We start from the raw sequence: 26884 nt of genomic DNA on the forward strand, positions 1-26884 counted from the left end.
TTAAAATACTCCAGCAAACTCTTAATTGGCAGCAGGATCTATATGTTTAATGTTGAATGCCCACAAAATCTTATGATAGGTTAGACGTCACTTATTTTACCCAAAGCAAAGTGTTATTTCTAATTTTTTCTAATAGAATTTATTAGTTTTCTTAAGATACTTTTCTTAAACAGCTAACATTGGAATACTTAAGCGTCCCCATCAGAAATAAAAATCTGGACAATTACTTTAAATATATGCTTTTACAGCATTTCAAAAACAAATCTTAATTCAAACCAATACCTCTAAAAGGAAATAAAAAATTCAGTTTAGTTTCAAGAGTTTGCATATGGCTGAGAAGGCAGGTCACTTTTACATTTTAACAACACACTACTATATAATAAATACAAAATAAAGAAATAGTGATAGTTATCATCAAGGATGAAACTATAAACTTTAAGAGACTGCTTTCTGAACCGTCACTGATGCAATCTGAGGATTCTCTATTTCATTTACAGACACAATCTCTGTAGTCAAATCTATCATTCACTTTCAAGCCCCAACATGAGAAGTGGTAGGTGAATATCTATAGGAATACAATTTATTGTCTGCTCCTCCACTCAGAAGTAACTGCGTAAAGGGAGAGAAAAAAAAAAGCACAAACATATAAGTAAATGTAATTATTTCATATGATAGTTAAACACAGTTAAATACCGATGATTCTGATTTACAGAAGGACTTAATGGATAAGCAATTAACTCTCATTGAGAGTTCATACTTAAATGGACCCATTACATCAGTTTTCACTACCATATTATAATACACTATATTAAAACCATAAGAGACTCTAAAAAACTGAGAATAAACTAAGGGTTGATAGGGGGTGGGAGGGAGGGGAAAGTGGGTGATGGGCACTGAGGAGGGCACCTGTTGGGATGAGCACTGGGTGATGTATGGAAACCAATTTGACAATAAATTTCATATTAAAAAAAAAAACTTTAAAAATGATCACTTGAATTTGGTTGGGGTGTGATACACTACTACTGTACTTTCCAAGAAACATTTAAGAAATATAATAAAATTTAAAAGTTTGAGGGAAGATATAGTTTACCTATTTAAGAAAATTAAGTTTTATAGGAAAGTATATTAACTATTTGCAGGTAAATGGATATTACAAATTATTCAAGTAGCTCTAGGATCTGTATTTGGAAAGAATTCTTAGGCAATAAGAGCTAATATTTATACGTAAAAATAAGTAAACTGTAATCCTTTAAGCAGACTTTATGGTCTAGACTTATTCTATAAGATTTTTTGTAAGTAGAAAATACTTAGATCCAGTAAGTCTGAAGGAGCAAGTTTATGGAGTTAAAGCAGTTCATTACAATACTAGAGAAAGAAACTGCTTAAAACTTTCCAAATTTTACTATTCCTAACAGTAAAGGACAAATATGTTTCTTCTTTGAATGAGATGTGAGATTTTATGAGTAATATTAAGGGGAACTTAGAATACAGAATTATAATTATCAGATATATTGAAAGTAGTAACTCTCTAAATATAAGCACCAGATTTATTCTTTTTTCCTTTCACCAAATAACAAATTCTTACCCCTGTGTCTGTCCAGTCTACACTCAGAACTTTGTCTTCATGAGCAGCCAGATCATAGAGAGGAGCCTTACAACTGAAAGATCAAAGTATTACCATGTTATATGCAATTCAAAGTATTAAAAAACATACATGACTAATCACATATAATTTTCTGAAAACTTTACCGACTTTACCATCCTTGCCCCAATAACCAGTTAATCTTAAAAATCCTGAGTATTTACATGATTGGCTCTGTTGATTTTCCCCTATCATTAGCAGAATACAGAGATTTATTGCAATAAATATTCAAGAAAAATGCTATTTATTTATAAATATTTATTCATAATTAGGCCCATTTTCATATTCCTTGACTATTTTCCTTTTACCCTCAAATCACGACTTTATACATCCTTTGTCCATCCATATGTATGCTGATAACTCTCAAATTTGTATCTTTAGCCCAAACTTCTCCCCTGATTTTGATATGTATATCCAATTGCCTGACATGTGGTTATCCCATGGGCACTACAAATTTATTTATTTAAAAAAAATTTTTTTTTAATGTTTATTTATTTTTGAGACAGGAGCGTGAGCAGGGGAGGGAGCAAGAGAGAGTGAGGGAGACACAGAATCTGAAACAGGCTCCAGGCTCTGAGCTTCAGCACAGAGCCTGATGTGGGGCTCAAACCCATGATCCGTGAGATCATGACCTGAGCCGAAGTCAGACACTTAACCGATTGAGCCACCCAGGCGCCCCCAGCACTACGAATTTAAAATAACCAAAACAAAACTCTTGATCTTCCCTCATTAAACCTGTTTCTTTTACTCTTTCCATCACAGTAAGTTGTACCACTAATGGCCTGATTGCGCAGGCAGAAAATATGGCCCCTGGATTCCTATCTCTATATTCCATCCATAAGCCAATCCTGCCAAAGAGCGGTCTTCAAAATATACCTAGAATCCAACCTAGGAACTCTCTGCTTCCATTCTTCCCACCCTATTTAGAACCCACAAATCCTTCCCCATAACATTTAGAATGGAACCCAGATTTCTTACCTTGGCCCCTAAGGTCTTGCTCAGTATACTACTACCTGTCTCATGTCCTGCCATTCTTCTCCTCGCTTACTCCACTCCATCAACACTGACCCTTTTGGTATTTTATCAACATGCCAAGATTTTCCCTACCTTATCTGCTGTTCTCTCTACCATGATTTGTGCATGGCTGATACCTTCCCATGTTCAATTCACTATTATAAAATCACCTTCCCATGTTCAATTCACTATTATAAAATCACCTTCAAGAATAGCCCACCCCTAAAGAGGCGTCCCTCTACTCTGCTTTACTTTCTTCATAGCACTGCTATCAGAAACTATGTAATTGCTATATCAAGTATCCAACTAAATGTAAATAACCTTCTAGGTATTAACAAATCATGCATCATAAGGTAGTATCAGGATGTTAAAATGCAGATTTCGGTAAACAAAGAACAGGTATTTGATTAATGCCTCTCCATTCTACCTGTAAAAATATATAAATACACTGTGTGTGCATTTCACTGGGGACACTCATATATACTAGTAACAAAAAACTTTAGTATCTAGTTATCTTTTAAAGTATGTATTTCTATGGGGCCTGGGTGGCACAGTCAGTTAGGCACCCGACTTCAGGTCACGATCTCAGTTTGTGAATTGGAGCCTGACGTTGGGCTCTGTGCTGGCAGCTAAAGGCCTGAAGCCTGCTTCCAATTCTGTGTCTCCCTCTCTCTGCCCCTCCTCTGCCCACGCTCTCTCTCTCTCTCAAAAATAAATATTTAAAAAAAATTTTAATATGTATTTTTATTTAATTTTCTATTAATATATAATTTATTATTTGTGCCATTTATTATAGATTATATTTATTATATAGATTATAGTGCCATTTATTTAGAGACCATTGCCTTCTACTTTTATAATATCACATTTATATTAAGGTTCAATATAAATTTTTTCAGAATGCAAAAAATAACCTATCAACAAAGCAAAATTCCTTTGCTCCTGGGCTTTTCTTTTTGACACCAATATTTATATCAGGTCATAATCAAAACTTTTTTTACTCTTCTGCTTTTGGATAATCTTTTCAGCATTCATTTCATTTTTCTCTGTATATAATAGTTATTTCAAGTATCTTCTTTGTAGATCATAAATAGGATTTACCTTCTTGTATCCCACAGTTTCACAATGTTATCTAAAGAACCTGAAATCAGCTGCTGCTCATGGGTAGGAGACCACTTTAATGATGTGACCCAGCCTGTATGTGAGGTTAGGGACAGCGACACCAAAGAACCATCTGAACAAAATTTAAAAAATAATAATTATTGAATTTTAGAAGAGAAATAGGAGAACCAAAAACAATATTTGTAGAAAATTATCTTTTTTTATACACATTTCTAGTGATAGGAGAAACTGATGTTATTTACCCATATTTCTCCTCTAGGATTTTACACATCTCACCTTTAGTTCGGGGATCCCACAGCCTGATATGCCTATCTGTACTTCCAGACGCTAGACGTTTACAAAGCGGAGAATAGGAGATACAATTAAACACTCTATTTCCTGTCTGAAAAACAAGGAGGAAAGAACATTTAAATGGTGAGCCAGAAATAACCATCTCTAGAAGCTCAGAGTTAACCACAGAGTCACTGGATTTTGAAGCCTTACCAAAGTTGACTTAAGACTGCCAGACTCAACATCCCACACTCTAATTGTGTGGTCCCAAGATGCACTGCAGATTTCTTCAGCATCTGACCACAGAACCGATGAAATTGCTTCTTTGTGCCCAGAGAGGGTCACTATGGGAGTCTAGAAATGAAAAGATACCCAAAGGAAAGGCATTTTTAGTTTAGAGTAATTGCAACAGTAATAGTATTTACTTCTGAAGCCCATACAGCAGATGCTTTAGCTTTTATATCTTGCCTTATTTCTTCTTTACAACAATCATCCAAAACATATATCTGATTTGATTCCATAAATGAAGACAGGGAAAGTGAGAAAGATAACTTGCTCAAGGTCATACAGTTTATACATGGCAGACTGAAGTTTGAACCCAAATATTACTTAAAGCTTTGTAGTCTTTCCTCTACATCCTACTGCTTTTCCATCTGTTCTTTTTATTTTGAGAAGTATTAATATTAACACTAACTTAACTCTTTCATATGTACATGTTACATGTAGAAGTTAGTTGAAAAAGATCTGGGGTCAAAGAGATCTAGGTTTGAGGCAAGGTGCTGCCATTTTCTTCCTAACTCTTCCAGGTAAAAGTATCTCAATAGATTACTCTCACCATTTCCTCAGCATTTTCTAAGTTATATTGTCCAATCTTTAAATAATGCCCATGGTCCATTTATTAATACTACAAAATCTCTAATGTTTTTGCTCAATTAAAATCCCCAAACTAGGTGTAATATCTATCTTTTTAAAAAAAAAATTTTTTTTTTTCAACGTTTATTTATTTTTGGGACAGAGAGAGACAGAGCATGAACGGGGGAGGGGCAGAGAGAGAGGGAGACACAGAATCGGAAACAGGCTCCAGGCTCCGAGCCATCAGCCCAGAGCCTGACGCAGGGCTCGAACTCATGGACCGCGAGATCGTGACCTGGCTGAAGTCGGACGCTTAACCGACTGCGCCACCCAGGCGCCCCGGTGTAATATCTATCTTAAAGAACAAGTGAAACAGAGAAAGAGTTCTGAAATGGAAGACAGTTAATCTACGTTTGTAACTGCTATATTTAACCTCCTTAAATATCATTACCTCATCTGTAATGTGAGTGGCTTATATCAGCAAAGTTTCTCGGTAAAGGTTCAGAAAGTTAAGTATTTTAGCCTTCTAATGTCTGTTGTATACTCTTGTTTTTAAAACCACCTAAAATCGTAAAAATCATTCTTAGCTCTCTGTAATACAAAAATAGGTCACAGCCAAATCAGCTGTTAGGCTATACTTTGCCAACTCCTATACCAAATGATCCCTAAGTCCAATCTTCTAGCTCTAGAATTTTCCTGAGAGAAGTAAAGAAGCGTAATAGAGGAATGAGGAACAGAACGACCTCGGTTGTGATCCAAAGCAAAATAAAAAGGTAAGAAAGATAATCCAGCAGAGACACTGGGATAGAAAACAGCAAGGTAGCGGTGCCTGGATGGCTTAGTCAGTTAAGCGTCCGACTTCAGGTCATGATCTCACCACTTGTGAGTTCTAGCCCTGCGCTGGGCTCTGTGCTGACAGCTCAGAGCCTAGAGCCTGCTTTAAATTGTGTCTGTCTTTCTCTGAGCCTCCCCTGCTCACACTCTGTCTTTCTCTCTCTCAAAAATAAATAAACATTAGGGGTGCCTGGGTGGCTCAATAGGTTAAGTGTCCAACTTTTGCTCAGGTCATGATCTCATGTTCATGTGTTCGAGCCCCACATCAGGCTCTGTGCTGACAGCTCAGGGCCTGGGGCCTGCTTCCGATTCTGTGTCTCGCTCCCTCTCTTGCACTGTCTCTTTCTCTCTCAAAAATAAACATTAAAAAAAATTAAAAATAAACAAATATTTAAAAAATTAAAGAAAGAAAACAGCAAGGTAAAAACAAATGGGCAACACGAGTTTTAGGGAATGATAAACTGTTCTCTACCTTGATGATGCAGTAGTTACATAGTCTATGCATTTATCAAAACTCAAAAGTTATACACCAAGAATACAAAATCAATGTACAGAAATCTGTTACATTTTTATACACCAATAATGAAGCAGTAGAAAAAGAAATCAAGGAATTGATCCCATTTACAATTGCATGAAAACAGTAAGATACATAGGAATAAACCTAACCAAAGAGGGAAATGATGTGTACTCTGATAACTATGGAACACTTACAAAAGAAATTAAAGGGGACACAAAGAAATGGAAAAGCATCCCAAGTTCACAGATCAGAAGGACATTGTTAAAATGTGTATACTACCCAAGCAATCTACACATTTAACGCAATCTCTATCAAAACACCACTAGTATTTTTCACAGAGGTAAAACAAATAATCCTAAAATTCGTGCGGAACCACAAAGATCCTGAATAGCCAAAGCAATCCTGAAAAAGAAAAGCAAAGCGGGAGGCATCACAATTCTTGTATTTCAAGCTATATTACAAAGGTGCAGTCCTTAAGACATTATAGTACTGGCACGAAAACAAACACATAGATCAATGGAAGAGATTAGAAAACCCAGAAATGGACCCACAACTATATGTTCAACTAACCTTCGACAAAGCAGGAAAGAACATCTATCCAACGGAAAAAAAAGTCTCTTCAACAAATGGTTTTGGGAAAATTGGACAGCAACATGCAGAAGAATGAAACTAGACTACTTTCTTATACCATACACACAAATAAACTCAAACTGGATGAAAGACCTAAATGTGAGACAGGAAACCATCAAAATTCTAGAGATCACAGGCAGCAACCTCTTTGACCTTGGCCTCAGCAGCTTCTTACTAGACACATCACCAGAGGCAAGGGAAACAAAAGCAAAAATGAACTACTGGGACTTCATCAAGATAAAAAGCTTCTGCACAGCAAAGGAAACAATCATCAAAACTAAAAGGCAACCTTTGGAATGGGAAGAGATATCTGCAAATGACATTATCTGATAAAGGATTAGTATCCAAAATCTAGAAAGAACCTATCAAACTCAACATCCAAAAAACAATAATCCGGTGAAGAAATGGGCAGAAGATATGAATACACACTCTTCCAAAGAAGACATCCAGGTGGCAAACAGACACATGAAAAGATGCTCAATATCACTCATCATCTGGGAAATACAAATTAAAACTACAGGGGCGCCTGGGTGGCGCAGTCGGTTAAGCGTCCGACTTCAGCCAGGTCACGATCTCGCGGTCCGTGAGTTCGAGCCCTGCGTCAGGCTCTGGGCTGATGGCTCGGAGCCTGGAGCCTGTTTCCGATTCTGTGTCTCCCTCTCTCTCTGCCCCTCCCCCGTTCATGCTCTGTCTTTCTCTGTCCCAAAAATAAATAAACGTTGAAAAAAAAAAACAAAACTACAATGAGATACCACCTCACACCTGTCAGAATGGCTAAAATTAACAACTCAGGAAACAACAGGTGTTGGTGACGATTCGAAGAAAAGGGAACACTTTTGCAATGCTGGTGGGAACACAAATTGGTGCAGCCACTCTGAAGAACAGTATGGAGGTTCCTCAGATAGTTAAAAATACAACTACCCTGTGATCCAGTAATTGCACTAATAGGTATTTACCCAAAAGATACAAAAACACAGATTCAAAGGGGTACATGCAACCTGATGTTTATAGCAGCATTATCAACAACAGCCAAACTACAGAAAGAACCCAAGTGTCCATCAACAGATGAATGGATAAAGAAGATATGGGGTGTGTGTGTGTGTATGTGGATGAACATAGGGGAAGGATAAAAATAAGAGAGGGAGACAAACCATAAGAGACTCTTAACTACAGAAACAAACAGGGTTGCTGGAAGGGAGGTGAGCAGGGTGATGGGTTAACAAGGAGGGCACTTGTCTTGAGCACTGGGTGTTGTATGTAAGTGATGAATCACTAAACTCTACTCCTAAAACCAATATTACACTATATACTAACCAACCAGAATTTGAATAAAAAATAAAAATAAAAAATAAAGGGCCAGCACTTAAATTACACTATGTAGCACCAGAAATCAACAAAATGATACACACTTTTTTTTTTTTTGATGTTTTTATTTATTTTTGAGACAGAGAGAGACAGAGCATGAGCAGGGGAGGGGCAGAGAGAGAGGGAGACACAGAATCCAAAGCAGGCTCCAGGCTCTGAGCCATCAGCACAGAGCCCGATGTGGGACTCGAACTCACAGACTATGAGATCATGACCTGAGCCAAAGTCGGACGCTCAACCGACTGAGCCACCCAGGCGCCCCTGATACACACTTTTTAATAGTAACTAAATGTAAACATAAATTATGTGTTAAATAAAATCAGTTATGGCATTAAAAATTTGGCCATATTGAGTGCTGGTAAGGATGTAGAGTAACTTTGATTCTTTTTATACTTTCAGTGGAAGTATAAACTGATATAACCATTTTGGAAAACTTTTTGCCAGTATCTAACAGGCAAAAGTCAACCTGTGCATACCCTGAGACCCAGCAATTCTAGTTTTGCAATTCTACATATGCAGAAATTACTGTATAAGTACACCTAAAGAAAAGTAAAATGACTAAAAAAATTTATTTAATGTTTATTTTTTTTGATAGAGACAAAGCACCAGTGGGGGAGGGGCAGAGAGAAAAGGAGACAGAATCCCAACCACGTTCCAGGCTCCAAGATATCAGCAGAGTCCAACTTGGCACTTGAACCCACAAACTGTGAGATCATGACCTTAGCCTAAGTTGGCTAAGGCCTAAAATAACTTCTTTTAATGTTTATTTTTGAGAAAGAAAGAGCACGTGCATGGGGGGGAAGGGCAGAGAGAGAGAGAGAGAGAGAACACACCAAGCAGGCTCCACACTGTCAGTGCAGAGCCCAACGTGGGGCTCGAACTCATGAACCATGAGATCATGACCTGAGCCAAAATCAAATCACTTAACTGACTGAGCCACCCAGACACCCCAAGTATAGGAGCTTTCTTAGCAACGTTATTTATGGTAGCCAAAATTGGAATCAACTTAAATGTCCATCAAAAGAAGAATGGATAGGGGCGGCCTATCCATTGGATTAAGCATCCAACTCAGGTCATGATCTCATGGTTCCTGAGTTCGAGCCTCGCATCAGGTTCTGTGCTGACTGCATGGAGCCTGCTTGGAATTCTCTCTCCTCTCTGCCCCTATCCAACTCATGCTCTCGCTTTCTCTCTCTCAAAATAAATAAATAAACTTAAAAAAAAAAGAATGGATAAATTCTGATATAGTCAATGCAAGAGGATGCTATACATTAATGAAAAGAACTATTACGTGCAGCAACATAAAGCGAATCTCACAGATTATCACCTGAAGTTTAAAAATTAATGTAAGGTGACACAAGACAGAACAGCGATCACCTTTATGGGCTACCAATTGCAAAGCAGACCAGAGGGAGTCTTCTAGGGTGTTGGTAATTCTCTATGCTTTATTTGGGTTGTGATTACTCGAGTGTATGTTTGTTAAACTTCACTGTACACTTAACTGTACGTATGTCAAACTTTAATTGAAAGAAAGGAAAAAAAGCTACCTTCTGAGGGATTAACTTCTCTAATTCAAAAAATGTTTTTCTACTCAGATATTCTTTAAAGGTTGACCAGAGATATGCATCAGTAAATGACCACTTATCCAATTGGTGAGGCATTTATAGCTTTAACTTAAGACTAAGCGATAAGGAAATTAAGTAGCTGACAGATCATTCCTCTTGCAATTCAGCAGTCCATGTTTAAATGTACTAAGAAATCATAAACCACTTCTTTCAGTTGGAACTGGTTAAGTGCTATTTTTTATTACATTTTATGTGACTCTGATTAATCATTTTATGATTATACTTTATTCCTCCTTTTCAACCGTTTTTATAAAATATTTTATTTGTAACTACAAGAAATAATGTGCAAATGTGTTTTACTATACATTCATTACAGCTGTGAGAAAATGAATGGAAAACATGTCTTCCTAAACCTGATTCAGTATTGTCCTTCTCATTTTGCGTATTAACTTGGGTCAGATCATATTATGACAAATATTTTCCTAACAAAACAGAACAAATAAGAATATGGGTGAACTTTCTGACTTTAATCTAACTGGACTAATAGCTAAATGACAGAATCAAACTCAAATTAATTTTGACTTTCTATTGATTTAGGAGATATAATTAGCATTCCTAGTAAGAATTATATTCTCAGTGTATGAAACAATATCATTAAACAATCGAGGTATTAAAATGTTTCACTTAATTTGGATTCAAGCTTTAACAATTAAAAGATTCTACTAAAAACTGCATCATGGGATCAAATATAATAGCTAAATAATCGACCTACCAATCTGTAAGCCTGGCTAAATACCACTACATTCAAAGACTCAGATAAATGTAGCATACTACAGTATTTGTAATAAAAATTTACCAATCTACTATAAGAAAGCCTAATTATGGCTGACAAAGCAACGCAAGAAAAAGGGAAATTTAAATAGAAAAGATTAAATTGTCATACATTTGTCAGTACAGACCTCAGCTAAATATAGTAAGTTCTCAAAAATACTTACCCTTGTCAGTCCCAACTGCTCTGTTTTCTGTTTCTTTCTTGGTCGATTTGTGGATTCTTCCATTTCATCTTCTTCATCTGTAGGAACTGTATCACAGAGAATTAGATTTGATGTTTTAAAAATTTAGGGTAAATATTAATTGCAAAGTTTTAAAAGAATTCTTACATTTCTGGGTATATGTTTTCTTAACTGGTTAGGGAATAAATAGTCCTCCTTATTTTGGTTAAAGAAATTTACATATAAAAACAATACCTGGGTTATTAGTCTTCCAAAAGGAGAAAGCAAAAAATAGAGTACATTAAAATCCTAAAGCCTAACCAGTTTGATATCTTGCTATGTCTTTAAGATCATTATGAATATTCATCACTTTACCATATCTATGAAAAATTGCTTACTATTAGTTATAGGAGAGTTCTTTTTTTTTTTAAACACTTTTTTAATGTTTTTATTTATTTTTGAGATGGAGAGAGACAGAACATGAGCAGGGGAGGGGCAGAGAGAGGAGGAGACACAAAATCCAAAGCAGGCTCCAGGCTCTGAGCAGTCAGCACAGAGCCCAACGCGGGGCTCGAACTCACAGACTGTGAGATCATGACCTGAGCCGAAGTCAGATGCGTAACCCATGGAGCCACCCAGGCGCCCCAGGAGAGTTCTGAACACATTGTATTTTTATTATGACGAATGGAATAACAACAGGGTGCCTGGGTGGCTCAGTTAGTTAAACATACAACTCTTGGTTTTGTCTCAGTCATGATCACATGGTTTGTGAGATCAAGCCCGTGTTGGGCTCTGTACTGAGAGCAAGAAGCCTGCTAGGGATTCTCACTCTCTCACTCCCTTTGCCCCTCCCCCGCACACATGCAGGCACACGCACACTCTCTCTCAAAATAAATAAATGAACATTAAAAAAAAGAAGGGAATGACAGGTAAACAAACACATTACATGGAGATACAATCCAGTTATGCTTATTCTTCTTGACTATTTCACTTTTATAACAATGAATTAAAAGTATTTCAGATTACAAAATATTCCACAAAAGGAAATTATCCAAACAACTTTCTGCCTCAAACCTGTTTGCTTTAAGCATTACTGAGAAATCTACTGAAATTATCTACTGACTTATCTTTAAGTCTACTTATCTTTAATCTACTGACTTATCTTTATTTCCTACTACTGACACTGTTTAAGCTTTTCTTGATCCCCCAATTCTATTTTGTGAACTGTAGTTAGGGTATTATACTATAATAAAGCAATTCCCTCAGAAGTAATAGGGATTCTGCTCTATTTACCTAGGCAATCTGTGGGTCTTCCCCCTCTTTTCTCCTCACTACTCTCAAAGCACCTTCCTTTAAGAGTCCTCCTTCCTCCAACTCTTCCTCCAAATTATCCCTTCTATGTTTTCAAAGTAAAAAAATTAAGTTTGGCAAAACTACACCGCAAAAAAAATTTAAAGGGGCACCAGGTGGCTCAGTTGGTTCAAGCATCCAACTCTTGGTTTCAGCTCAGGTCATGATCTCTGTTTCGTGAGTTCAAGCCCCCTATTGGGCTCTGCACTGGCATCGTGGAGCCTGATTGGGATTCTCTCTCTCCTTCTCTCTGCCCCTTCCCTTCTTTTCCCCTCTCTCTGCCCCTTCCCTACTCACACTGTGTCTATCTTTCTCAACAGAAATAAACTTATTTTTTTAAGTAAATTAGCTTAACTATGAAGTTTCTCTTTTTCATTTTTTTAAAGGTTTATTTATTGAGAGAAAGAGCATGGGCGAGGGACAGGCAGAGAGAGAGGGAAAGAGAATCCCAAGCATGCTCCGCGCTATCAGCACAGAGCATGACATGGAGCTTGATCTCACAAACTATGAGATCATGACCTAAGCTAAAACCAAGAGTCGGATGCTTAACCAGCTGAGCCACCCAAGCGTCTCTTAACTAAAATTTCTCTAACAGTGGAGTGTTATCAAAGTGACTCAAGCTATTTTTGCTTATTTCCAGGTTCCTGAATAAGAGAACTCTGAGAACTAAGCAGTTATGTCCCATTGCACCAATCATGTTGTTGAGTTACATGCAGCAATTCAGTCACATGGTTCAATAAATAAGGGGGTAATAGATAGAAACACATTTTGAAACACAAAGCATACTAATTTTTCTCGATATGTTCCTTTATTTGTATCCTAAAAAGCTCTGATTTATTTTTATGGATCAAAATGGGGGTTAAAAAGTCTTCTTTCACTGGAATTCTTGGAACATTTTTAGTAAGTCAAAATAAACTAATATTTACCTGTAGACCAGATCTTTAGCATCTTGTCCCAGGAGCCACTGCAAAACTAAAAACATACATGAAGAGAAAGAGTATATAATATAACCTATCGTATTATTTGCCTTGATTTTTCTATTTATAACTTAAAACCTATACTTTGCTCTGAAATCCTTTACTACTATTGTACCATCTGCATAGCTTTCTTAGTCTCCTGGAAGTTGTATCCACAATCTCATGACAACTGAAGGCAATGCCATTCTTACATGGCCCTGTGCCCTGGCTTTGGTTGCATAGATCGAGGTGGGCAACTGATCTACAGAGTACCAATAAGTCTCTCCCTCCTTCAGGACCTTTTTATGAAAGCCTATGTTCCAGAGAGTTGAAGTTCATCTTCTCCAGGAACTGATGGTAAAGGGTGTGAAACCTAAGAATACTGAAAGCCAGGTTTTATTGTCATGTGGAAAAAAGCCAGTTTGGGGGCACCTGGGTGGCTCAGTCGGTTAAGCATCTGACTTCGGCTTAGGTCATGAGCTCATGGTTCCTGGGTTGAAGCCCCACATCAGGCTCTGTGCTGAGAGCTCAGGGCCTGGAGCCTCCTTCAGATTCTGTGTCTCCCTCTCTCTGCCCCTCTCCTGCTCACGCTGTCTCTCTCTCTCTCAAAAATAAACATTAAAAAAAATTTTTTTAAAGAAAAAGCCATTTTGAAGTGAAAGAGAAGTCAACTTAGGGAGATGAGCGAGGAAGGGAGAGGAATGTGCTGGCCACATTCAAGCTCAACTCCATTGGTTCCTAAGACTCAAATGCATCCTCACCCAGTTAGTGATGTGATTGTTTATTCCTTCCTGGATCTCACAAACTTTTTTTTTCATTTTTTAAAAAATGTTTATTCATTGTTCAGAGAGAGAGAGAGACAGAGTGCAAGCAGGGGAGGGGCAGAGAGAGGAGACACAGAATCCGAAACCGGCTCCAGGCTCTGAGCTGTCAGCACAGAGCCCAACACGGCGCGCGAACCCACGAACTGTGAGATCATGACCTGAGCCGAAGTCCGACGTTCAACCGAGTCACCCAGGCACACCAGGATCTCACAATCTTTTCAGCTGAAAAAAGTTCAAGATGAGTTTCTATCTCTTACAACAAAAGGTAGAGTACAGTTAATTCATTTAAGTTTGGACTCAACAACAGGTAAACCTTCTTTATGGCTCTATATGAATAATCATAAATCTTTACCTTTGAATGCATCAAGGGTCCTCTAATATGCTAATTGGCAAAGAAATGCTGAAGAAATACTCTTAAACCCAACACAACTCAATGTGGTTTAGGAAACTTTCAAACAGCAAGAGAATTTATAACTCCTCATATGTCAATAGTGTTGTACTCAGGTTTTTTTCTTTTTTTACCATTTTGTCACGATAAGAGTAAATCAGCAATAATAGTAAAACAACCTCTATTAACACAAACCTTGAGTATGCTAAGGCTTAGATGATCAACTCGATTTTTTCAATTGATGAAAGCACTGAGTAGCTAGAAGATTGAATATGTCAATCACTATGATTAAAGTTAAACTGCTGGTTTACCTGATTTCTTAGAATTTCTGCAGTAACCAGAAAAACCCAGACTGAGGAAGTGAATTATCTCTCATTGAAAGAGTATTTACTTTGGGTTTGAAATCATATTCTTTAATTACCAACTGTTATGATTGTAGGACAATGAAGAAAAAATTGTTTGCATAAGAAGCTCAAATTCTAATTGAACAGTACTAGTAACACACTAGCTACTTACTTTAGTTCCTGTGCTATCAACAGCTATAGAATCCACACTTCCAGCATGACCTCTGCAGCAGTGCAGGGCTTTCACTTTGTTTCTCTCTACATTCCACTCCCATAAGAGAATAGTCTGATCCATAGAGGCACTCAATAGTAGGCAAGACAAACTGTCTGAAGAAAGGAGAACACAAGAACAAATTAGCACAAAAATTTTAAATACATTAAGTTCTAAAACTGAAGAACTGATTTTTTTGTTGTTGAAAGACATTAAGAAGATAAAAGAGCTATATGCCAGCTTTGAAAAAGAAGTAACTTACAGTATAAAAGGATGATCCTTCAAAAATGCTATAAAACATGAGTTTAACACAATATTAACTTGAAAGTGCACATTATCTGCTAGGATTTTAAAAATGTATGGATTGAATTCTACCTCTTATGGATTTTCTTACATAATCTTTTTCTTCTTCAACACTGTATTTTTGAAAGACCTCACAATAACCAAGGCACATGGCACTTCCTACCCCATCCCCATTGTGCCCCAGCACTGCAAATGGCTTATTTCCGGTTCCCTGTTCAGGATTACTTTCCATTCAGGCAGAGAGTCCTAACCTTTTTTCACCCAGGCCACATCTTTTACAACATCTGTGTGTCCCACAATTGTCATTATTGACTTTCCTTCCAAGGACCAGATCCTCGAAGTCTTATCATAAGAACCAGTCAAGATCCTATGAAAAGAAAAAAACCCTTATGAAATCAAAAAGCAGCTTTTTCAAATCCTGAAATCAATTATATTTCTTTTTTAGTGTTTATTTTTATTTTTGAGAGAGAGAGAGAGAGAGAGAGAGAGACAGAGCATGAGGGGAGGAAGGGTAGAGAGAAAAGTAGACACAGAATCTGAAGCAGACTCCAGGCTCTGAGCTGTCAACACAGAGCAGGATGCAGGGCTCGAACTCACGAACTGTGAGATCATGCCCTGAGCCGAAGTCAGACACTCAACTGACTGAGCCACCCAGGTGCCCCAATTATATTTCTAAGGCAATTAAATAAACCTTGAGATTATACTTTAAAAAGGTTTTTAATATGAAGACTAAGATTTTAAAAGACATTAGATCAGATCTTACCTGTGACTTTTTCTGACCTCCTAAAAATAAAAACATAAGTAAAAAGCCCTAGACTTCATTTTAATTACTATTGTAAACACTACAACTCAGGGAAATTGCTTGTAAAGCCTAACTGCCCTTTGTACTTAACCACTGAAAATCATTCAACAGAAAAACAATAAAACCATCTAAGATAAAAGTAAAACCAGTAAAAACATCACTTGTGTAACAACTCCAGGAAGATATTCTTTTAAAAATGTAAGCTTGTACTATGATCCAGTCTCAAGATGCTTTTCAACAAGTAAGGCCACTGAGGGTTTGTTCTGAGCCATCCATACCTTCTCAGATCCAGTCTGCCCTTTTTAGCCCTATACCATGATCTGCATCTTCATGATAGTAAGCCAGGAGATCTGTAGTTATAAGAGGGTTTTTTTCCCCTCTATGGAACAAATTATATCTTTGGTCTTATAAGCAACACACAAAAATAAAATATTCTAGGACACTTGACTTATTCATGTATAGACAAATGTCACTCCAACATCTTGGGAAGGAAAAGATATGCTTCTTCTTGAATAAATTGAATGTAAAGATCTTGGGCAAAGACACTGATACATATATCACAAAATTACTTTTACAAATAACACAGAATCAATCAGAGAAAAATATTCACATAGTGCAATTAAACAGACTGATGGAAGTGGCATAATAAAATGGCAATACCATTCTTCTGCCCCTCTGACTGAACTGATCCAATCATCATGGAACAAGCATTGTTCTGGCTGAGGTGCAGTGTACTTCTCCACATATTCTAGTTCCACAACCTCTTCCTAGTGACAGAGAAAAACCAGAAATCAATCAGGCAGTAGTTCCAAAGTAGTATACTACAAACATAAAGGACCCCTTGTTTATTACGTCTCTTTCATGTAAGTCCCCTTCATAACCCAGAAATTTGGAGCCATGCAAAAGGCGAAAAACTTTATCTGACCTAACAGTGTGCAAACAGTAATATTAATGAATATTAACAACCTTGGAAAATTTATGCTGAAAGGGGGGTAGGGGGATATAAGGAACTTTAAAAAATAAAATTATAAAAGCATTCTACTTAATGAGGATGATAACAGTCCTGGATATGGATAGTCGTGATAGATGCATAATATTGTGAATATACTTAATGCCCTGAATTACACACTTAAAAATGATTAAAATGATAAATTTTATGCATATTTCATAATTCTAAAACTTGTCAAAAAATTATAAAAGCAATTACAAATTACATTTTAAATTATAAAAGCAGTATCAAGGAACTTTGAAAATTAGAGGAAGGGGGAACCGCTATAAATCACAATTGTCTAACCCAAAAGTTTTTATTAGTGCACAATCATTTTGTGTATCTTTTTTTTAAGGTTTTTTTTTTTTTTTGAGAGAGAGGGGGAGAGAGAGCGCACGCGTGCATGCGTGCGCATGCATGAGTGGGGGAGGAGCAGACAGAGGGAGACACAGAATCCGACGCAGGCTCCAGGCCGTCAGCACAGAGCCCAATGTGGGGCTTGAACTCACGGACACCGAGATCATGACCTGAGCCAAAGTTGGACGCTCAACCGACTGAGCCACCCAGGCACCCCTCATTTTATACATCATTATTGGTAATAAACGTGTATTTGGTATTCCCTTTCTTGATAATTCCTCCACAAATATGAAGGTTTTTTTTTTTATATTCATTCATCTACATTTCTTGAGTAAAACATTCTCAGAAGAGGGGATTTCATTTTGAATATACAAACACTGAAGTTCAAATTTCTAGAAAAAAAACACTAATAAAAAAAAAAATCTTGGTTGCTAAAGATTCAGTCTGATTCTAAATGTTTTCCTACATTACCTGAGAACACCTTACATAAAACAGAGCAGGTAAACATTTGAACTTACCGATGAGATGTTTTCCAGTTCCATGTGTTTGAGTAAGGGCATTCGCAGAAACTGGCCCTTGATGAGGAAATCAAACTCCACATGTTTGTGTAACTCTAAAGAAAATGCATAATAAAATGATCGTTCTTAGAACCTGAAGTGACATTGGCAGAGGTATATGAGAAACCCCAAAACAAACAGGTATTTATTATTCCAGTGTGGCCTCTGAGTTTCTCCAGAATTTCTTCATGCCATAATCAGGCCATGTATTCTATTCCAGTACACTGTGTGATTTTTAGGAACAGAGGACTTTGTTCTGTTGGTGTAATTTTTTACTATTGTTGTTTCTATTATTTCTATTTAAAATTTATTTACTGTTATTTATTTCTATTTAAAAAAATGTTATTTCTACTTAAAAAAACTTTTGGGGCACCCAGGTGGCTCAGTCGGTTGAAAGTCCAACTTCGGCTCAGGTCATAATCTCACAGTTTGTGAGTTCGAGCCCCACGTTGGGCTCTGTGCTGACAGCTCAGAGCCTGGAGCCTGCTTCAGATTCTGTGTCTCCCTCTCTCTCTGCCCCATCCCCACTCATGCTCTGTCTCTCTCTGTCTTAAAAATAAATTTAAAAAAAAATTAAAAAAAAAAACAAGCTTTTCATTCTATGGAAAATTCCAAATATATATAAAAGTAGAAATAACATTATGAATTCCCATCACATACTTTGATAATTACCAACTCACTGACAATCATCTATACACCTCTCTCCACTCCTCTGCTGGTTTATTTTAAATCAAACCTTAGAAATGCTATCATTTTTATCTGTAAATACTTTAATATGTATCCCTAAAATAAAAGGACCTAAAGTGATATTAAAAAATTTAATCATTATTGCTTTTAATATCAAATAGCCAATGTTCCTGTTTCCTTCTCTTTACAGTGAGCTTTTTATTTTTATTTTGTTTTAGGTGTATTTATTTATTCAAGTCATTTCTATACCCAATGTGGGGCTCGAACTCACGACCTAGAGAGGAAGAGTTGCATGCTCTTCTGACTGAGCCAGAGAAGTGACCTACAGTGAGCTTTTCAGAATCAGCATCCCAAGTCCACATATTATATCTGATTAATATGTTTTATTTAATCTTTAAGAGGTCCCCCTCCTTTTTTCCCCGGTCATTTATTTGTTAAAGAAACTGGGGGGGCACCTGGGTGGCTCAGCTGGTTATGCATCCGACTTCGGCTCAGGTCATGATCTCACAGCTTGTTGAGTTCGAGTCCCATGTCAGGTTCTGTGCTGAGCACTCAAAGCCTGGAGCCTGTTTTGGATTCCATCTCCCTGTCTCTCTACCCCTCCCCTGCTCAGTCTCTGTCTCTCAAAAGTAAATAAACATTAAAAAAAATTTTTTTTAACAAAAAAAAGAAATTAGGTCATCTGTCTTCTAGTATTTCTTACATTCTGGTTGATTACATCTCCACGGTGTCCTATAAGATGTTCCTCTACCACCTACACATCCTATACACCAGGCAGACCTAAACAACTGATTAGACTTCAGGTTAGCTTTGTTTTTCTGGCAAGAATATTTATACATAGTATTATGTGTTTCCTACTGCATCACATCAGAAAATGCATTGTGTTGTTGTATGTCTTTCTATGATGTGATAATCTACATCTGGACTCTGATATTGTCAGCCTGGTCCCATCCATCCTAATATTCTCCGTCAGCCTTTCAACACGTAATAAATAGTTTTAGTAGCTACTGATAATCACTACTTAAACCCATTATTTCATTTGGAGTTACAAAATGCTAAAAATTATTCATTCTTTCTGCATTTATTAGCTGAAAGAAGAATTCTCTCATTGGATTATTTGGATTGTTGCCTTTTAAAAATCTGAAATCTGAATCATTTGCATCTTCAACTCAAGAGCAATCAATGACTTATTTGATTATTCAAAAAGAAACCAACATTCAATCTACAACTTTAGAAAAATATACAACTCTCTGGGTAACAACAAACATCCACACACTGCTATTACAAAGATTCTATTACAAGAATAATTCTTATTCTAGTTCAAAGACTTTTTCAGCAAGAATATATGGCAGTGTTGTAATTCAGAAGTAAATATTTATCAGAATCTTTATACATCAACTGGATGAAGTAAAGACAAGGACCTGTGGGAAGTGTTATGTGAATCTCTCTCAATCAAGAACAATAGCTTCAATAGCTTGCTAGTAATGAAAAGACCGCAGACTCTGCCCCCTCCCACCAAAAACAAAAACAAAAAACTGTTCATAAACATCATCTCAGGGGTGTTTGGCTGGCTCATCTGGAAGATCATGAGATTTCTTCTTGGGGCCATGAGTTCAAGCCACAAGTTGGATACAGAGATTACCAAAACAAAAACAAAAACAAAACCCCTCAAACTTAAAAAAAAAAGTTATAGGATTATTAGAAGACAGAGAAGAGGAATATATTAGGCATTAGTTTCTAACTCTCAACTCCTCATTCCTCCAACTAGGGTAGAATCAACAGAAACATCTGGGTAAAAATGTTTGTTTCTAAATGGTGACTTCATTGACAAATTATATTTTTAAAGATCATGCTTCATGTTATTTTCAACCTTTCATGTTTAAATCTTCTATTTTATGTATGGTTCCCTTACTTTTCAATATACATTTGATTATAGACAATTTCAAACATATGCAACAGTGAAGAATAATATAGTAAACTTTCATATACCTATCACCCAGTTTTAACAATTATCAACTCCTGGCCAATCTTGTTTCATCAATATTTTTGCATACCTTGTTCATATGAATTTTATGGGCTAATAATTTATTTTCATACAACAGCATGTTTAACATTTATATCTCTTAAATGTTTTACTTGATACCCTTGCATGTTTATAAAATTTTACCATTAATTTTTCAATGAATTCTAAATACTTAAAAAAATACTAGTATTAGTATTGGCATCTATTATTACACAAAATACTCAAATAGTGACAATGTCATTTTGCTTTGTAGGATTGTAGCAACTGGGGCTCAAGCACCTAGATGCTTGTTCTATGCTTACCAATTCCAGATCTCCCTAGGAAAACCACAGTGTCATAACTATTACAACAAAATCGTATTCCTAAATGCCAATCACCTTATATCCATATTGCCTTTAAAGCAGATTAAACTGAAATAAATAAGAAAGAATTTTTCCTGAGAACTTGTATTTCAAAGCATTTAAAAAAGTATCACGTAGCAGGGAAACTCATAATTTATAAATTTTACCATTACAAAATGCATACAGTATTTTAAAATAAGGCTTAAAAAAAGGAAACAAAATAAAATGTGATATATTTTAGTGTAGTTAGTGGCAATGCACCCTCTCCTAATTTCTCAGAGCATGTATACCTACCATTTTTGGCCTCCAGCAATTTATTGATGATGTTACTAAGGTCAGCAATTTCAGAGGCTGCAGGAATTGAGAAGGGAACATCATCTACCACATATCTATAAAAAGGAAATGATATGTCAAAGTCAAGTCTATGGATTATTTTAACAAATGTGCATTTATTCATTCAGCAAATATTTACTGGGTATCTAATACATGCCAGACATTTTGCTACATGGGGTTACAAATGAAGCGACCCGGGTTCCCCTAGTTCCTCTTTATAATTTCTATGTCTTTATTGATATTTTGCTCATGTATTATTTTCCTGGTTTCCTCTTATTCTTTGTCCACGGTTTTCTTTAGCTCTTTGAGCATATTTAGGAGTATGTTGGGCTAGTTGACCTGCCCTGCAAGAAATGGTAAAAGGAATTCTTCAGGCTGAAATGAACAGACATAGACAGTAACTAAGCCATATGAAGCAGTATAAAACTCCAATACAGTTAACTACTGGGGTGTCTGGGTGGCTCATTCGGTTAAGCATCAAACTTCAGCTCATGTCATGGTCTCGTGGTTTGTGAGTTCAAACCCTGCATCGGGCTCTGTGCCGACAGCTCAGAGCCTGGAGCCTGCTTTGGATTTGGTGTCTCCCTCTCTCTCCACCCCTCCCCTGCTTGTGCTCTCTGCCTCTCTCGCTCTCAAAGTTAAGTAAACATCAAAAAAAAAAAAAATTTTTTTTTTAATGCTTATTTTTGGGAGTGCACAAGTGGGGGAGGAGCAGAGAGAGGGGGACAGAGGACCTGAAGCAGACTCTGCGCTGACACGCTGACAGCAGTGAGCCTGATGTGGGGCTCGAACTCATGAACCACAAGATCATGACCTGAGCTGACGTCTGCTCAATCGACTAAGCCACCCAGGTGCCTCCCCCCCAAAATTTTTTAATTGTCAAAAAGTTAAATATGAAATTATTTTTCATATTTATGTAAGTATATACCCAAGTATATACCCAAGAGAAATGAAAATATATGTCCACACAAAAACTTACACACAAAAGTTCCCATCACCACTCCTTGTAACAGCCAAAAGGTGGAAACAATCCAAATGTCCATCAAGTTAAAAATTGCAAACAAAATTTGGTATGTGGTATATCCACACAATGGAATATTATTTGGCCCTAAAAAGGAATGAAGTACTGGTACACATTACAGTGTGAATGGACCTTATAAACTCATTCTAAGTAAGTGAAAGAAGCCACTCACAAAAGACCACATACTATAAAACTCCCTTTATAGGAATTGTCCAAAACAGACAAATCTACAGAAAGTAGATTAGTGGCTGCCTATGGCTGTAGTTGAAAGGATTAGGGGGTAATACCTAAAGGGTGATAAAAAATGTTCCAAAATTGTACTGATGGTTGTTCAATTTTGCAAATATACTCAAAACCACTGAAATGGAGATTTTAAAGTATGAATTCTGCTCTAAGTGAATTATATCTCAATAAAGTTGTTACCACAAAAAAAAAAAAAGTCTAAAGCATGAATTAAGGCTGTAGTTGTGGGGAATGGAAGTTTCAAAAGATGTTAAGATAGAATCTACGGCTCATCAAGACACGGTATAATAAATCTCTTTTTACTACAATGGGGTAGGGTTAGGGAAGGGGGCTTCAGATCTTGTTAAAACGTACATCGTAAAACAGTAGGTCTGAGGTGGAATCTGAGATTCTGCTTTTTCTAAAACCTCCCAAGTGATGTTGATGCTGCTAATCTTCAAACTATACTTTGGGTAGTAAGACTACAGCTCTATTTATATGTATCATGCTTAAAAAAAATGTAAATAGTAATTTAGGATTTCCAAAAGATAACAAAACCTAGAATTAAAGTTTTCGGTTTTTCCTTTCACCTACTATTTGGTCAGTAAAATGAGAGGGTGGGGGGAGTAGCATAATTCACATACACGCGTATATGTAAATTACATACATATATGTGAAAAAATTATCCCCCTCTCCATTTTACTTACCAGAACATATAATGTATAAGAAGCAAGAACTTAATTTTTAGGTTTTGTTAACTTTTTGAAGAATTTAAACACACACATACATATATGTTTATCTATCTCAGGGTTAAAACACAATGGTCTATTATTTCTTAAAACTTCATGTGAATCACCAATTATCGCAATTAAAAACTTCAATTAGAAGAAATACTGTGGTCATGCTATTGCACCACATTCCTTGAGAAATATGCAGACCAAGTATATATACTCATGTGCATTGATAATACAATTTATCTATACCGTAAGGAAGAATACAAGAGTGAATATGTTTACTAGGTCAACTCATACAGCTCCAACACATAATTTTAATTGAAGTGGGAGTTATCTAGCTTACAACTGGCGATAGCTTGTTAATACAACAAATATTCACTATTTATCATCAGTATGAGAAGAACTTGACAAACATTTGTTGATTCCGTCAATCCAAGAAGAGTAATACAGTCCCTACCATCAAGAGACTTACAATATAGCTGAAAAGACACTAAGAAAAGTTAGTGTAATGTACACCACAAGACTGAATACAATTAGATTTCAAACAAATGCTACTGACCTGGGGACCACTGGTAAAAATGTTCACATATACATACACACATGTATATACATACACACATACAGACCTACACACACACGCATACATGTGTAAGTATGTATATGAATATACAAACCTGTAACTGAAAGAACTTCACACTATTACCAAAAATTAGTTCTATTGGGGTGCCGGGGTGGCTCGCCTGGTTAACCGTAGGACTCTTGATTTCTGCTCAGGTCATGATCTCATGGTTCCTGAGATCTAGCCCCTATTGGGCTTTGCACTGACAACATGGAGCCTGCTTGGGATTTTCTCTCTCTCTCTCTCAAAATACATACATACATACATTCATACATAAATCTCTCAAAATAAATAAACAAACATTAAAAAAAAAAGTTCTACCAACCCCCATTCAGAGCTCCACTTTCTAGCCTGGTTTAGAAAAGCAATGTCTATTATCTACCTAAAAAAATAATAGTAATAAACTTGTGTTTTGAGAAATGGTGAAACATCCCTAGCAGGCAGCCTGTAAGGACTCGGTCCATTTTTCATTCTTAAAATCACATGTGCTTCATTCAGGAATCAAAGGTGAAGCCCCTCAAAGCCCTCTACAGTCACAATTCAAATTATATACAGCCTTAGAAGCCAGGCAAAAAGGATCGGTGATATCAGATGTAGATCCCTGAGAAATCCCGGCAAGGTATCGCTTCCGCTTAATCGGAAAACGCGCTCAAGCCAAGAGTAAAGCCAAACAAACAAACAAAATAGGAGTTGGGGGAGGAATTGTGGGCAAAGACAACCGAGGCTCCACAAAGTCATACAGAAGGAGTTCTTGGAAAAGATCCCAGGGAGGCGAGAGGAAGAGAGGAAAGAAAAGGACGCTTACTTACTTCTTATTGTCAGTGAAGAAGCGTGCCTGGAGCTGAGCCATGGCGAGGAATATACACAAGACTTGTTTACCGAAACGAAAGGGGGTAGTAGACAACAGGCGCTCTGGTCTTTTAAGACTACAAAAAGAGGTAACTCAAAATTAGCTTGCACAGGTACGCAAGAAGCTGCCGTGTTCCGGGCTTCGGTTTTCTTTCCTCCGGCCTCCTCAGCAACCACGAGGTTGCTCACACACCGAGACCCAGCCCACAAACATCAACTACCTATTCCTAGATACAGGAATCATCGATAGTAAAGCATGTCTTAAAGACGGGGTGTCCCTAATGTTTTTAAATTTTTTAAAAAATATTTAGAACTGTTATCGATTAAGAAGATACAGAAAAGTCCCAATTTAAACTGCTGCTCTATCTTTTTAATTGTAAGACACTGTCTTCAGACCTGATACTTCAAACACAACTCCTAGACACTACCATTCCCAGAAAGCAGCGCTTCTCAGACGCAGTAACCACTGGGAATGGTAGTCTTTTTTTGCCATGCTGTCCTCAAGATAAATTTTATCCGTATTAAACCTTCCCAACCGCAGCCAGATATCTATTGTATTTCCTCTACCTTCAGCTTTAATTTGCTAAAGACTTTTTGGCTTTATTTTCTTACGCATACTCCCAATCACTCTACCGAGTCTTTCGGAGTACTCCGGCCTCCGGCTTCAGGCTCTAGATCCAGTGAGAGTAGGAATACGCGTGCGGAAAGCGAATCAGAAGACAAACGGCCGACGGTGGCCGACTGTGCTCTTGTCTCATAGTACTACGCTGCGCGTTCTCAGAAGGATGCGCCTGCGCATTGTGCTGGTCTCCATGGCAGGGCCTCGGAGCCAAGACGAGGTTGAGTAGACTCGTTTTGAATTTTCTCCCCTCTGCTCCTGCACTTTGTGGACTTCCCTCCTCGCCCTGTAGGGCTCTCGGAGGCGGCGGGACTAAGGGAGTCGGAGGTTTGGCCGAGCTGTCTGCGCCCAGCGACCGGACGCTGCCTCCCAACCCCCATTTCTTTCCTCCTGCCTCTTCCTCCCGTCACCTCCTGACCCTCCTGCTCTCTGAGCAACCGCCGGTCCCCGCCCCCAACCGGGCCCGGGTGGTGCCTTCCGCGCCCCGCCTCGGGGCCTTTTCGGGGTCCCACACAATGAGGCCTACTACCCCTCTCCCAGGACTGCTCTCGCGGGCCTCGGGAAAGCAGTCTGGAGAAGGGTTGCTGAGCTTCAGGACGCGCCACTGTCGCGGAGAAGTATCCAGACGCCTGGGCGGGAGCGCCCGGTGTGTGGTCCTTTTAGCAGCCACGAGCTCCAATTTTTAGGTTTTTTGTTTTTGGTTTTTTGGTTCTTTTTGTTTTCCCTTTATGAGCCCCATTTTATCTTCTGTTTAGAAAGGGAAAGGCGTCCTCCCGTACATTCTCAGACTACGCTTTTTGACTTTTGGTGTTAAAGTTACCCAAAGGCCTATGTCTTAACTCTCAATGGTCGGGAGAATTACTCTAATTAAATTTAGTTGTTTCGCTGTGGGAGGATGGATGGAGAGATACTTTCCAGATTTCAAAGTCACTTTTTAAGTCGTTCGCCAGAAAAGCTCCAAGAGGGGGACTTCAAGAGAGAGCAGTTTAGAATCAGGCAAAACTGGATTGCAGAATTTGTGGGCAGAGCAGTATGTGCAGGTGAAGACAACTAAAGCTTTCTTTTACGTTGCTTAAAGATGTGCTGCAATTAAGTAGACACCTGGTATTTAAATCAACCATAGACTATGAGAAAGTATTTACACAATTGTAAGCGAAGAACAATCTTTTATTGGAAAGTAATGATAATGAAAGTAGGACTATTTTCAATTCACTCACCTTTTTAGAATGCGGCCTCTCGAACCTGAATGTTTCAAGTACATATTAAATCTCTGCCACACTTGGGTCACTGTGAGAATTAAATGCCACATAGTAAATGTTAGCTATTGTTACCATCACGATCATTTAGATGTCCAGTTTGACTAGAAGTTCTGCCAACGTGAATAAGAGAGAATCGTTTCGTGGTTAGAGGAATAAAAAAAAAAAAAAAACGTCTATGCTGAAATCCTAGCTTGCAAATAGAAACTGTGGTCATTTAACCATGTGATTCATTGTAATGGTGAGAATGATATGCCTTAAATAAGTTAGATCACGTGAAGCTTGAACACTTTCTTA

The 26884-nt window shown here is 37.5% G+C and overlaps 2 protein-coding genes across 23 annotated transcripts in view; one reads left to right on the top strand and one right to left on the bottom strand.

Moving 5' to 3' along the window:
* Positions 1-25499, bottom strand: WDR12 (WD repeat domain 12). Of its 4 annotated transcripts, none has more exons than XM_015075928.3 (14): positions 25346-25499; positions 24673-24789; positions 21229-21323; positions 17845-17939; positions 16642-16748; positions 15431-15546; positions 14838-14992; positions 13080-13125; positions 10807-10892; positions 4262-4402; positions 4055-4160; positions 3758-3890; positions 1586-1658; positions 1-609 (listed from the first exon to the last, which is right to left on the bottom strand). In XM_015075928.3, exons 2-14 carry the CDS (start codon positions 24711-24713, stop codon positions 532-534), a joined length of 1272 nt encoding a protein of 423 aa, XP_014931414.1. In that variant the 5' UTR covers positions 24714-24789; positions 25346-25499; the 3' UTR covers positions 1-531. The 4 variants fall into 4 exon arrangements, with proteins under 4 accessions (XP_014931414.1, XP_014931416.1, XP_014931415.1 ...); XM_015075930.3 differs by having other exon boundaries at positions 25325-25451; XM_015075929.3 differs by having other exon boundaries at positions 25280-25416.
* The window catches only part of CARF (calcium responsive transcription factor), a 99627-nt gene continuing 98156 nt past the window's right edge, over positions 25414-26884 (top strand). For 11 of the 19 annotated variants that reach the window (XM_053215594.1, XM_053215589.1, XM_053215598.1 and 8 more), the window contains exon 1: positions 25414-25551. The gene's annotated coding sequence lies outside the window, so the exon portion shown is untranslated. The remainder of the gene's footprint in view (positions 25552-26884) is intronic. The other 8 variants (XM_053215583.1, XM_053215584.1, XM_053215585.1 and 5 more) reach the window with 1 other exon arrangement.

The sequence above is a fragment of the Acinonyx jubatus genome, chromosome C1, assembly GCF_027475565.1.
Source record: "Acinonyx jubatus isolate Ajub_Pintada_27869175 chromosome C1, VMU_Ajub_asm_v1.0, whole genome shotgun sequence".
In the NCBI taxonomy this organism is placed as follows: Eukaryota; Metazoa; Chordata; class Mammalia; order Carnivora; family Felidae; genus Acinonyx; species Acinonyx jubatus.